At 36.4% G+C, this 15661-nt stretch overlaps 1 protein-coding gene across 1 annotated transcript; it reads right to left on the bottom strand.

Moving 5' to 3' along the window:
* Positions 1 to 218: 218 nt before the first annotated feature.
* LOC111600798 (dynein beta chain, ciliary) lies at positions 219 to 14852 on the bottom strand (the record flags this gene model as incomplete). The annotated part of the gene is given in 8 exon segments (XM_030224332.1): positions 219 to 417; positions 474 to 3236; positions 3284 to 3450; positions 4656 to 4794; positions 4859 to 6897; positions 6951 to 7170; positions 7235 to 8907; positions 12045 to 14852. Coding segments are annotated over 8 exon segments (10008 nt in total), but the record flags the coding sequence as incomplete, so codon positions are not given.
* Between the last annotated feature and the right edge of the window lie 809 nt (positions 14853 to 15661).

The following is a 15661-nucleotide window of genomic DNA, read 5'->3' as shown; positions in this document are numbered from 1 at the left end:
TAACTCGCGTGGTATTCAAGAGCCTAGCTCTCTAGCTCATACTTACGGTTCGATAAAAAAGTTTTGGTTTTAAAGATAAGAACAGATATTTGTTCGGATACTGATGTTCTAAAGTAAAAGATTGATTTCCGTTTATAACCAATAAAGTAATAATAATATTTAAGAAATTAAAAATAATTAACAAATAAAAAAGTTTAAACAATCATATAGTGTTGCACTTACCGTATTTTATATACTGGGCATTCATAAACATTCTTTGTATCCTGTTTATCCTGTGTAACAGCTTTAATGTAAATAACGGGCATAGAAGGAAATAATTCTTTGTTTAGGGCATCTGTTATTGTGCTCATTTTCATGTCCCACCTAGCGCCTTCCATAAACAATCCATTGACATAAGCTCCTTCTCTAGGTGCAGAACTAATTCATGTTTTAAATTAATTTCTATGATCAGACCATTAGATTTTAATGCTTACGTGAATTCCTCCTTAAATTTTTTTGTAACATCACAGTTAAGACACATTCGATCAAGTGGCCATTCATTTTTTCGTGCTGTTTGCTGCATAATTGCAGTTAGTAAAGACTGTGGATTGAAGAAACCAGCTAACCAAATAGATGATGGCAATTTAAAGTCAGAAACCCAACTTTCTAATTCTCGAAGACGCTGCATGAGGTCTCCAAACCAAGATTGAAGACCTAACAGGCTTGGATAGGCGAGCTTGGTCCACTGCTCTGGTACTTGATCCATATAGAGACATAACATAAGATCTTCCATAATGGATGATATTGTTAGTTCCCCTTTAAGGCCCAAGTCTAATTCGTTAAGTGATCGTCTAAGTTCCGACATAAGAATATTCATCCGTTCACATTCTTGAAAAGCAACTATAATGTATGGATTACGATCCTCTACACGCCCCATAAGCTCAACAATATTAAATGGCGTGGGAACTTTATCTAGTAAGTCTTCAATAACTCCTTTAATAATATCCTCTTGTGAGACAGACTCACCACTTCCGCCTGAACCGCTAGACATACGAGGTTGTAATTCAAATACTATTCGGAAAAGTCGCTCTGATACTGTCGTAAGAAATCCAATTTCTGCGTTTAAATTTAACCCATAAAGAGCAGGGCTTTCTGATGGCAAATTTTCATCGATATACAAATGATATCCAGCGTATTTTAGAATTCCTGGAGCTGGAAAACCCGGGCAGAACTCTAGATCCCCATCGATAAGCTCTGGCTGCATAAATTCCTCAAGGTAGGTGCGGCACAATCGACGGTCCCAATCATCTGTAATATGTCCACCATACATGATCTCACCAAACAAATAACGTAGATCTTCCCACGGAACTCGAGTGTTAGCTTCCAAATAATTAAAAAGAACATACACTGAAATTGTAAGATCGCCCACATTAAACGGATACGAACGATTCCATCCCTGTGGTCCAAATTTACGACGTTCTGCTACGACGGCATGAAAATAACACAGTGAAAAAAGAATAGCTTTAAATTCGGTTTCCTTAGAGCACATCTCTAGAGTTTCATCGGTAAAGTTATCTAAAGCTTTATGTATATTGGCCATCATTCCTGTTGGTGGTTCATTGGTAATTTTAATTGCAGACTCAAGAATGCCTTGTGGTAGAATATGATTCATTGGATCAGCTGCAGGTTCAGCACTCAAAAAAAGTCTATATTTCGGATTCACGTTGATAAGGGATGCTTCTATTTTCTTTTCAAGGCTAGACAGCCAGCGTGCAACAAGGTGAATATTCTGTAGAATGACCCAATGACCTTGTTGAGAAGCTGTTTCAATAGCTTTTTCAGCAATAATTTCTTGCCCTTGACCTAATGACACACTATGAAAGTTCTCATGATCAAAGCTGTAACCCAAGACTTTTCCAATTTTTTCAACATCTTTTAGCGGGTCAACACCAGGCGATAGAACAAAGAAAATATGAGTTTCAGGGCTTGACTCTTTAAAGGTTTTAGAGAATTCTATAGAGCGTGCATCAATATACTTTGAACCTAATTTCTCATCAATGAAGCCTTTCATGGCGTATGACATCCGGTCTGGACGTATACAACGCATTATGCACAACCTCTGAATTGCCGATTTTGTTTTCCATTCACCAGGTAATTTTTCATTTTCTGGGCACTCCGAATCAATAAATTTCATCCAGCGTTTGTGAGATCCTTCAATATCTTTTTCAAGTCCTTTAAAAGCTGGCAAGTTATTTAAAGCACGTATTCCCCCCCATCCAGTATGACTAAGCCAAGAAAAATTTGAAGTTTGATTGGCCATATAAGGAAATCGCAGAAGAAAATCAAGTTCAGTTGGCTCCACTTCACCCATATTAACCAAGATTTGTAAACACATTTGGGTAAGAAATATTAGTTTGTCTTGCTCAAAAAGTCCTCGAGATGTGTAAATGTAGCAGCTATATGTAATTGATTCCATTAAATTATCAACACGATCCTTAAGTTTTTCAGCAGGAGCAGAGTTAATCATTGCATTATTAAATACTACTGTGAATGCTTTTAAGGAAAACTGATAGATTGGATTTATTTTAAATAAGTCATTAAGTATAAAATATATAATAGAAGCTCGCTCGGCAGCAGGTCTGTATGCTTCTCTGGCGGTGTCAATTTGAACACCTGTAATCTTTGCTTCAGCAACCTTTATTTCAATTTCATCTGCCGTTTTTTTTGTTTTTTCTAGATTCATTACCAAGGTTATATCTTCAAGAACATTATCACCAGCTGAGGACAATCGGGCCAAAAGATCATCTTCCAAAAGTTTTAATGTAATTTTAAAATGATTTTGTTGTTGTGTTAGGCGAGTTCTCATAGATTCTAAGTCAGGTCTCTCAACTTTGACTACTTCAGCTAATAGTTGATCTTCTAATCCGTCACGAGTTACTGTAAAATTTATTAGTGTAGTTTGTGCTTGCATTTCAGGTTTATAATGTGGGTTGGCTAACTTTGTATGCAAAATCAAACGAAAATTCGGATTAAAGTCAATTTCACGGTCCCCAATTTTTAATATTGTTCCCTTCTTAATAAGCATGCGACCCAGTAATGGATTAAGAACAGCGTCGACATTCTCTCCAATGTTTTCAATCAAGAGAACGTTTCCATTGCTAACCGCTTTTTCAACCAAGTCAAGGTAGCCTCTTTGGGTAAGCCGCAATACAACGAGAGATGGTCCATATTTGGACTTAACCCACTTTATGCCCTGGCTAAAGATAAGATTAGTTTACATTTTGTGTGACAATTTCATACTCACAGTTGAGGATCAATCATAAGCGGATATCGCTGAGATTGAACTAAAATGGCGGCATTTTCCGCGGACATACGGTCACTTGGTAGTCCTTGATTGTTCCATTCAGCAATTTGTGCATCATCACAGATCATTTCAAATGGATCAATTCCCTCTGTCGAAGGTATTGGGGGCTAAATAAAGATATTTAATAAAAAAAGTATATAAATATTTAATTTAGAATAAAAACCTATTGATGGACAAAAATATTTAGTTGTGACAGCTCATCATTCGCTTATTTTATTATTCACTGAATTACCATTGTCAATGGGAGAAATTTGCAATACTTTTATTTTTGTGCCATCGATGTAAAAGTAGCATGCCATTTGTTCTCGCAGAATGTCATCGGTAATTCTTCGAAATGTACTACCCGCCTTTTTTCACCAAAACGGCAATAATTTCGATTAATAGAAAGTTTTTGATTTCCTTGGACATAGCTTAGAAAATACGGGGTTATAACCGATTGTGCGAATTGCTACAATGAAAAATCCTTAATCCTTTTCAAATTCATTTTTTAAATTGTGTTTTAATGAAAAATGGTATCTGTATGACGTATATCTGGAGGCAACTGGTACAACGACTTTAATCCGCTGTTGAGGAACTGTCGTTGTTTCCCTTCTCTGATGATTAGGTTAGGAAACTATTTATGTATAACGGTCTCGCACAAAACTAATTTAATAAACGCAGTGTTAGTTGGCGGGTTGGCCTCGAAACATATTGCGTCATGTAATACTTAATGTATAAAGGTCTCGTACAAAACTAATTAAGACAACAAAGCTACAAAGTGATAGTTGGAAACTGATAACGCTGCTCTCGCAACATATTACGATTATCATGTTATGTCTTCTTGTGGCAAGCTGGCTAACTTCCCAGTGGACCTATGCTTCGTTAAGAATGCTTATTATTGATTAAATTTAAATACACTTGAATTTGAATTAAACTTTTTACCAAAATTAATGTCTCTGAAATAGAGACATTTGAATAAGCTATAAATGGTTAGGAAAAAATTGTTCTTTGCTTCCAAGGGATTGCTAATAACGGATATTGAGACGATGCAGATCATAATTAGTTCTCAGAACGGACAATGGCACATGAAAAAGGGGTTGAGCATTTAAATTCTTTTGGTGTGCGAGATTAATTATCAATACACTTCTTAATATAAAAAATTTAATAAAAGTAAAGGTATTATCCTTTAATAAATTTAAATTATTGTTCATCAACAATCTTATCATCATCAATTTAAATATTTAATTCTTTTTCTCTCTTATCTAATGCAACTTACTGATGTGCTTTGAAATTAGTCAATGTATGTGTAACGGTGTGTAAATGTGTTATTTACCTGCATATTTTGAAAGGTCGGCATCCACATCTTTTGTTGCAATTCTGTTCTATAAACACGAGTAAAGCAGCCAACATAAGATATAAAACATGATATAAGTAATATATCTCCAGGTAGTTGTCTAATGCCCAATGTTATGCTATATTAAGAAAAAATATTTTAAATAAAAATTTATTTCACATATATTTAAAGATATTTCTTACTTTTTCACGGAATCTATCCATCGAACTTTCTCCGTAGCTAGTCCACCTATTAATCGGTTAGCTATATCGATGGTAAAAGCAGTTTTATCTGCTTCATCTTGACACTTTTGTTTTTTTGCCATTGCCTCATCGAATGAAATTTGTAGGATATTTAACTCCTGTTCGAGTTCATTAAGTCGCTGATTCAATGCCGTAAGTTTATCTCTTGCATCATTTAGTTCCTTCTCAGCTTCAACAAGAGCTCGTTCCTTAGGTTCAACCACGAGATACACATCATAAAACCGGTTAATATTAATTACCCATGAACACAAACCGGCAGCTGCAGATGATTTTGATATAATTTTTTCTGGATTGAATTCAGGGTCTAGAACATATGGCTGTAATGCCTTTATTACATCTGGGTGTATGTGCTTTTTATCATAATTAATTAAATTATCGAGAAATTTGTCAACATTGCCCATCATACCACGAGACGCTTTCCAACTACGGTCCTTAGGTATTTTTCCATTAGGAGAAAAAAGTACCAAAACAGCACTACATACACCCACTACAGCATCTGGGGGTGATCCAAATGACTTAAGCTCAGTTAAGTTATTTTTATTGAGAGTATTAAGGGCTTCCTGAGCAGCGAGAAGTGCCGGTTGAGCCTTACGAAAATCTTCTTCGCACAGTTTGGCCTTAGCTCCCACATCTTCTTCAATCTGACGCACATTTTTTTCCTCTTTAGTGGCATAAGCGCGTTCTTTCGATACTTTTTCATTTTCTGTGCTGACCACTATTATAAGATTATCTGCCTCCTGATTTTTCACTTTTAATTCGACTTCTTGTACTTTAAGAACATCCTGGAGAGCATCTACTTCATTAGTGCAACTAGCAAGTTTAATTAAACCATTTTCTAATCGATTTCGACGATCCAAATTAGCATTGACTTTTTCATATAATAGTTTCGAATAAAGAGAAATCAGCTCAAGAAAAGATTTGGGTGTGGTATAGTTGTATCGTTTTGCACTGGCTAAGTACAGCTCAGAAATATCGTTAACAGTCTTATGCACGTAAGCCATGAATTTCGAAACAGGCGGTGCTAATTCTATTGGCAGCACAGTAATCTCTGATAAAAATCGCATTGATACAGACTCAAGTGCTTGCTGTGGCCACTCATGAAACCAATCTATTGTAGTGCAGTTAACAAGGGCAGGAAATTTTCTTGACCGTACACGAAGCGTTGCACCAACAGGCGAAAAGCACAGAACCACTTTCAGAAGACTGCGAACCTTCTCAATAAAATACTTCCAGCAATTTTCGCGACTGTCAATAATTCCAAGTTGCTTTACTTCGTTACGTACAGCCCCTATAACGTTTTCCATTTCGTCATCGGGAAAAAGTTCATGTATATCCCCAGACGCCAAAAGATCATTAACAAGAACTAAAAACTGTTCACGCGCAACCTCGGAATCAGTCATTAAAAAACAGCACGCTGTGCTTTTGACTCCCGCCTTTGAATATAATACAGCAATATTTGTTTTTAAATCATTGACGCTGTAATCTTTTGTTAGTTGAATCTGAAAGACGTCTAGAGAGGAAATAAATGCCGCTAAACGAGTAAGCGATTGTTTCCCTGAACCGCCAACTCCAATTAAAAGAGCATATCCTCTTGAAGATTCTAAAATTCTACTTATCCGACAAACATGTGACATGGCATCATCGAAAAGCACCAAATTCATCGCTCCTACATAGTCATTATAACGCATCTGAGCTTCTTCTAACAATGATTTTAAGCGATCCCAGTTTAATATAGGCATATATTTAATATCTGATAGACCTTTTGCAAAATGGCAAAATATGTGGGGCTGTGCATATATAATATCCTCACTAATGCCTTCTATTCCTTTTCGCACTACATCGGTAATTACCTTTTTAAAGTTCCCTATATCAGTTTGATCCACAAGTTTATCGCCATATACTCGAAAACATTCGTGAGCCCATAAACGAATTAAAAGATTGAAATTGGGGCATGTTTCATTATTAGCATAGAGAACACCCTAGATATATTACATTTATTTTTTAACAATATAATAAATATTCTGTTACTTACCGTAAATATATTGGCTAGGTCACGTAAATTAAAATTGTAATGAAATTTCAATGCTGTGGGAAGAAAGGAACTGACCACTTTTAGATGTAGGGCAATGGCTGTATTGACAAGAGCTGTACATTCCTTAATAATGTTTTTATCAAACTTATGTTGTGGGTTTTCCAAATGCTGAGAGAGTATTGAATTAAGAATATGAAATAAAGCCTCCTGACTTGGCTGACTGTAAAAGAAATTTTTGCAACAAATTATTTAGTTGAACTAGAAGTGTAAAATAATGAACATACTTTACTGCAAAGGAGCAAAAGTGCCTTTGTAATCTTGGATTGATTGTAAAAGATCCTGCTGAAGGATTCATGCACGAAACTACATTGCATTTATGTATATCTTTCAAAGTCATTTTAGTTCGATCATACCAATGGTGATAATCCATAAATTGCCTGATCAGTGTATGCGGTTGAACGGTAAAATACTTATCCACTTCCGGCATATTCATATCATCCACAAAATAAATCATTTTTTTGTTACCTATTGGACCATAATTGCGACCAGCTTTTTTTTCTAGCGGTTTTTCTAATATGCGCTGCAGCATTTCCGATGTTGTGTAAAAATTAAACGGTACATTAGTTACTGCAAATTTTTCTGTCGGTAAAGTAGTTAACTTAGCATTCATTAATATTGTCTTGCCAGATCCAGAAGGCCCAATAAGCATTAGAGGATGATCTTCTTCAATAAGAGTATCCATAAAAAAGCGAAGCCGAGTTGTCTCTGCAGAATTAACCAAATTTGATTGGAGGGGAAGATCAGGATCAAGTTCAAAGTCCGGTACAAGATTAGTCCAAGGTAAAAATTTTTTGCTTTCATTATGTATATAGTATGAAAATATATTTCCTGATGGTGGAAATTTGACAGCTCTATATTCATTCTGAAACCATTTACTAAACTCATTACGCCAATCTATAATCTGGTCTTGAAAAAGGGAGGATCCAAAACCCCAAATAACACTAAAAACAAAATAAATCTCGTACCAATCTTTGGGACAGTCATGAGGCACATTCTGTGGAGTCAATGTACTATCTAATAAGAAGCACGTCATTTGCAACCGGGCAATATCTGAAATAGGAGTGATGCTCTTTAGCCGTCCCCGAAAAAGTTCTAGTAATGGCGGCACATATTTATCAAAAAGTACATTAAGTGTAGCTACTTCACTTGCGTTAGTTCGCGTACCTAACCAGGACTGTATGAAAGGGGTCCATCCTAAATCCTGCGGATTTATGTAAAGTATTCCTGCTCGAGAGACTGTTGCTGGTGTTGCAGTACGTAGGGATGCTATCTCGAAAAGTAAGCGCATTTCTTTAGTAAGCGCAATTCGTTCATTGCTGGCTAAAGTTAAAACCTTGTTATCATCCATTACAGTGTTTAGGCTTTCAATCCACATAGGATCAATGTCACCATCAAGCACAATCCACTTTGGACCAGTTCCGCCCAAATTAGCTTGATCACGCATTAAAATAGAGAATAGGCCGTCTTTCCATTCGCGAGTTGCTGGATTAACAATCCCAAATAATTCATCATTTGTTACCGCCTTTGGATTGAGATCATTGTAATGCGGCTTCCGTTTTTGGTTATGATAAGTTTTATTAAGTGTTTTCCACACCTCTGACTTTCCAGTTCCAGCAAAACCTATAATAAATACTGAATGGCGCACTGCAAACAATTCTTCTAGTTGAACAATTTTTAAAATAAAGCCATCCTCTGGTTGTAATTTTAAGTCGATTGCTGACCGTTTAATTACAGTCTCGAATTCCAAATTCCGCTTTCGAGGTACGTCTAATGCCGGAAACAAATCACCAATAAGGCCCATGAAAACAGGAAGATCGTCAGTTACAATTTTTGGAATATTAAAATCTCTTAATGCTCGCATAAGTACTTGATCCTCAGGTCTCATACGATCATCACGCTGCACAAATAACATCAATGATATTAGTATAAGTAATTAAATATAATAATATAATATAAAAACATTGTTAACTTTTAATTTTTTTTAATTCTAAAAAATTTTTGAAATTGAAAAGAGTTCTGTTCAGGTTTCCCCGGCCTTAGTGAGCATTGATATTCTAACTGAAAAAAAAAAACAAAATTCATCTGAACGCCTGTCAGTTCAGAGACGCCAGTGGATATCGAAATTTAGCCATAGCAGTGGTAGCTGATTTCCAGCGTGACTCCTATTCCACATGGTTTTTATAAAGTGCTTATTGTTGGAAATCTATATTTTGATATTGAGTTTGTTAACCCAGACTTTGAAGACGTCGTGATAAAATATGGGCCTTGGTCCAAAAAGCTACGGTACCATTATTTCGACAATGTCAATTTTTCGCTGATTTTTAGCAGGGACTGTATTTTAATAATTCGATATTGCCACAATTCGCAAGATCGATGATCACTCGATATACTACCAATTATTGACAACTCTAAACGTATTTTCGACCAGAGCGACAAAGGGTTGTCAATATTAGCCACAAGATTAAGTAAGACAAAAAGTATCAGGAGACGGCTGAGATATCCTAAGCTGAAAAGGACGCTGAGGGCCAAAATGATTCGTTAAACTTTTTAGGGGTTGTTCCTAGCGGCCGGTCCCTATTCAAAGGTAATTTAATGCATGGATCTAACCGCATCTGTTAATATAGGTAGGAACGATGCTGGACCTAAAAAACAACACCATAAAATAAAATATCAACAGCAAAACCTAGAGAACGACAGAATAGAAAAGAATAACAACCGATAAATGATTCGTTAAACTTTTTAGAGGTTGTTCATAGCTGCCGGTCATTCAAAGACAACTGGGTGAAAGATCATTAAAAATTTTAATTGACACTGGAAGAGCAAAAAACTAAATAAATTCCGTAAAGGCGATTAAAGGTGGCCGGTTGCATCCCTATTCAAAGGTAATTTAATACATGGATCTAACAGCATCTGGACCTAATGAAAAACACCATAAAATAAAATATCAACAGCAAAACCTAGAGAATGACAGAATAGAATAGAATAACAGATAAATGATTGCATATAGTTGTATTTCTTCATTTAACAATGGATATTATAATTAGTCACATACTAGGGAGCACATGTAATCATTCGCACATGTATGTATAATTTCGATATTAGAATTACTAGCAGTATCCAATAACTGCAATGCGTAGGTCCATACTGTCTTCAGTACAGCAAATACATTTTCCTGGTTTTCGCCTTGAGTTGCTCTTGTTTCGATTTTATGTGCTGCTTCCAAGTTAGCCCCGATCAATATGAATACCTAGGTATTTTACCGATTCACTAACAGGTATAGCATGACCGTTTAGTGTAACTTGCACTGACTTTTGTGTCTTCACTATTATTCTCCACTTTTGAATCTATACTTCAGTCAGACCAAGTTCTTGGAGTAGGTTGGATGCAACTTGTGGGTCAGCGTTCGTAGCAATGATTACGGCATCGTCAGCATATGTTGCTATCTCAACAGCGTTTTTTGTAGGTAGGTCAGCCGTGAATATTGTATACAAAACTGGACCCAAAACACTTCCTTGCGGGACACCAGCTTCAGGAGTGTATATACTGAATGATTCGTCATGTTCTTGTACATAAAAAAATTGGTTTGCTCGAAATTGTTAAAAACAATCGGACGATTCATTCAGTGTTCGAGTAAAGAGTTGAGAGAGAAAATAAGAAATCGACGAAACAGTGTGTTCCAAGAGGGGTTAAATGTGCAATGAGACGAAAAAATTTAACTGTCCAGGGATCCACAAAAACAGCTGACGGCAGATACTGGCCAATGCAGTAACGAATTGCATCAATTCTTTAAGTTAGAAGAACACAACAGCTTAGCAAGCAGCTAACATTCTGGAAAGGAGGCTTCATGTCACACAAGGCCATCGATTGGAAGAAATTAACCCAACCTAATCTTCATCAGGATGGATTAATTTGTTTACGTATACATATTTATACATACATTTCATGCTAAGTGAATGTAGAACTTGTACGCCAAAAAAGCTCAAGAAACGCAGATACTGCTCTCAAAGCAGGTATTTGGAATGTAGTATCTGAGTTCTCCATAGCGCTAGTTACCTGCTTGGTGATGCTAAGAATGCAGTTTGGGAGAGAAGGGCAGAGTAGAGTCCATTGGTTTACTAAAACTATGGGACACTTGAGCGATACACCTTTGAACATTAGATTATCAAGTTAATTGTTATCGAATAAAAATTTGATAGAAATGCAGTTCATAAATTGTATATCGTACGGCTTAAAACCTGTAGCCTCCACATTTTGCAGTTAGTCTTATTTATAGTTTAAACAATTGATTTTAATTATATTTTGTTTACAGGCTCCAAATTTCCCTATATTCATTATATTAAGTTCAATTGGATACAGAGCCAAGCGAATAATTTAAATTGAGATTGAATTGTTTTTAAATTAACAGCTGGTACTTTCGTTGAGATTTGCAAGTTCTCGCACAGGCAGTGTGCAGTGGGAGTGTCAGCCGTCGAGTGGAAGTTATTTTTTTTTACTATGAAGGGGTAGAGTTTTATGTGCGTTGCGTAGGTAATATTAATTCGAATCTTAATGTCGTAATGTCGGTTTTTATTTATTTTTTAACGCTCGATACAAGCTATGGAAAATATTAAAAAACGCAGATCGATCGGGGTTAAGGGTAACTCGTGGACATAAAAATACTGTTATCTATATATGAACAACATTTTGGTTAATAAAATTAGTTTATTTCTTATACACTTTATCATAATAGAATATAACTAGTATATGTTCCAATTGTTATGCAAAGAGCGCGACTTTTACTCAGCCAGTGAACCAGTACATATAGGGTCGGTTGATTGACCCCGCTAATTAGCGGAGCACGATTAGTACGTTTGTACTGGTTAAGAATATAAATACTTAACGTGGCTTGTCAGGACTCCCTCTGTCTATTTTGTCTACTGGTTACGTGTATTTAATTCGTGATCTATTAATCGTTTTAGCACGAAGGCAAAATTAAAATCATAGCTGATTATTTAAAAATTAATTAAGTAAATTTTAAAATTGTTAATTATTTACCCTTAGAGCTCCAGCAACTACAAGAACTGATTTAATAGCGCGTAACCCCCAATCATAATGATCTTGCTTCGAGAGTAATTCTTTGCATAGTGTGTACAGCGTAATAAATTTTCTTGCTAGCAAACGTGCTTCCTGAAATCCCTCCGCGACCAACATAATTTCACTAATAAGGGCAAAGTCAGGTACCACCATTGCACAGGGGCGATAAAGGGCTTTGAGGTTTTCCGGCAGCTCAGCACGGCCAGCGTATCCCGGATTCATGGTTATAAATACACCTACCGTCGCTCGTAGGGCAATGTATTCACCTAGAAAACTAAAAGTTGTTTTTTTCGCTTTTATTGCGTCTTGCATACATTTGACTTGAACAGCAACGACGGATAATACTTCAACTGATATGCGATTAAACTCATCAAAGCAACCCCAAGCTCCTGTTTGGGCAAGACCTTTATGTATATTACCAATTGATTGATAGTCCATTTGCTCGGAGCAATTAAAAACGTATACCATCATACCTAAAGCACGTCCTAAATCTTTAGTTGTTTCGGTTTTTCCTGTACCAGCGGGACCAGCAGGAGCGCCGCCCATTACAAGATGTAAAGATTGAGTTAGCGTTATATAGCAACGGTCAGTAAGTGGAGTGATTACAAGACGAGGAGTGTTACCAAGATACTCGTAATCATAACGAAATTGGGCATCACATATGTTCGCAAAGCAATCGTCAATTTTACTATCCCATCGGTGGCGCAATTGGCTTTGCCACTGAAATGCTGTCTGTACCTCAATTTTTTTTGTTATAATATTAGCCACAACGTCACGACTATGAACGTCTATGGTACAAACAGTCATAACTTTCTGACGCTCTGCAGCTGTAAGATCTCCCAATAGAAGTATAATTAGGTTATTTAGTTGATTCACTTGTTTTCTATTATAGTCCTTAAGAGCATTTTCGTACCGCAGCTGTACTTTAGCAAATGCATCATTAGTTTCAGCTGTCCACATTATTTGAGTACCAACTAATGCTGGTTGCGCTGGCCATTCAAATATCCAAACGTGACGAGGCTTATGATCATATTGAGTTAACGAACGTCTTAGCTGATCACGGAGCGTCTCCCTCATTTTGTCGGTCACTCGATTAAGCCAAACTTCTACTTTACCACTGCAATCACAATTTTGAAGAAATGGGACATATTCTTCGAGTTCTTTAGCCACCATCCCACCTGCTTGTCTAGTGCCAGCTATGAGATTGAGTTTACCAACTGAATCATATAATTTAGTCAAATGGCGCGATACCATTGCTGGGCTATTACCATTCGACAAAATATCCAACAAATCAGCTGAGGAAACAAAATAGAAACGAGGATAACATAATCGTTTAGTCTCCAAATAATCGTTTAGGGCTTTTTCACATAGTAGAAGCATTTTAAGTAACGTTTCCAAATGCTCGTTAAGTTTACTACCAGAACGATTTGTAGAGCGTACAACATTTCGATCCGAGTTCATTTGGGCCAAAAGTGCTCTAAACTCTTTATCAATAAAATCAAAACGCTTTGAATCCTCAGGAAGCTGTGACCGTATGTCCTCAGAGCCAATAAAAATACTCTCTAGATATTGCCACTTTCGTTGGACTTCAAACCAAGAACCAATAATCTGGTCAGCATTTGATAGTTTCAGTTGCCAAGTAGAAACTTCATGAAGGAAAAAAGTTACATATTTCGAGGAGATCATATTTTGTATTTGAGCTTGATGATCTTCGAGCGTTTCAATCATTTCTTCTGAGGCTTTTAATAATTTAATACCTGTACGTTCATGAATTTCTATGCCAAATTCCATACCAGCCCAAGCAGCTGCTATATCTCGAAGTTGTTTTTCCATGTTCATTTCTTTTACAGACTTATCAACAATATTTTTAACTTCTTCTTCATATTCATGTAGATTTAGATCAATAAGATACTTTAGAGTCGTTGAATCATCCATGCTGAATTTTACCTGAGTAGTCTGCATAAGTTCAACCCAATGCCTGTCCCTTATTGCCGGATTTTGAAGTTCCGTGACTGCACGCAGTGATGTCATTAAATTTTTTAAAGATGCTTCCATAAATATAAATGGTTCCCACGTACGCATACTTGGGTCTAATCCTCTTAACTCTCTACCAAACTTTTTACATTCTTGGTCCATTCCTTCAATATCAATTTTTTTCCACGGTGTTTTTTTCCAATCATTTATAGTAGATTCTATTGAAATAGAAAAATCCCACATTATTTTAGCAAGCTTTAAATCATTTCGACAAAGTTCAATTTTTGCAGGATCTGGCCCTTGCAGCTCGAAAAGAACAGATGATTCCGTCAAAGTCTGTTGCCGTTGTTCTAATTCAACGATCTCTAAGTCTGTTTCATCAATAAGCTCATAGCAATTAGGGCAAGGAACAGAAAAAAATTTCTTTTGCATAAATTTTTTTCGATAAGTATTTGCCATATTGTTGCAGAGCAAAATGCGCTTTTCAATTTGATCCACTTGATAGCTTTGTATGGGTGCAATAAGCTGTTTTGTTACCGCAGCTTGTCGTTTAATTTTTTGCCATGCATCAGGAAGCTCATTAAGTTGTAAGAGCTCAGTATCCCTAAACTCGTATCCATATTTTTTAAGTAAATTTACAATTTCTCTTAAAGGGTCAAACATATTATCGAAAGTAAACTGCTTTTCATTTATTTGGTTTAATACCGAAAGGATTTTTACCAAGCCATCAAAATCATCTCTTTTTAGTTCTAATTTCAATACTACTTTAGCATCATCTATAAAATCTTGAAGTTCCTGAAAAGATATTAGTGGATTAACAAGTAAATACTACTTACATATATATCAAATTATTGGTGATGTATGGAGTATAAAGTAATAATTAATGTGAGACATGTCTACTTGGTACTGAAAAACTTGTAGAAGCTAATAATGAGAGTAGGATTAGACAAATGTGAATTTTTCACACACACTGACACACACACACACTGCCACACACTGACACACACACACACTGACACACACACACACTGACACACACACACACTGACACACACACACACTGACACACACACACACTGACACACACACACACTGACACACACACACACTGACACACACACACACTGACACACACTGACACACACACACACTGACACACACTGACACACACACACACACACACACACACTCAATTTGCATGACTCCACTTGCGTTTAAATATTTGCTTTGTCGCATATGCTCTGTGTAAACAATTGAAAGTGAAATTTATGCTTATTGAAAAACTTGTAGAAGCTAATAATGAGAGTAGGAGGATTAGACAAATGTGAATTTTTCACACACACTGACACACACACACACACACTGACACACACACTGACACACACACTGACACACACACTGACACACACACACACACTGACACACACACACACTGACACACACACACACACACACACTGACACACACACACACACTGACACACACACACACACACACACTGACACACACACACACACACACTGACACACACACACACACACACACTGACACACACACACACACACACTGACACACACACACACACACACTGACACACACACACA

This window comes from Drosophila hydei, unplaced genomic scaffold (assembly GCF_003285905.1).
Source record: "Drosophila hydei strain 15085-1641.00,03,60 unplaced genomic scaffold, DhydRS2 tig00000685-arrow-arrow-pilon, whole genome shotgun sequence".
NCBI lineage: Eukaryota > Metazoa > Arthropoda > Insecta > Diptera > Drosophilidae > Drosophila > Drosophila hydei.
The sequence above is the reverse complement of the archived record's forward strand: the minus strand, read 5'-3'. Positions and strand labels throughout refer to the sequence as shown.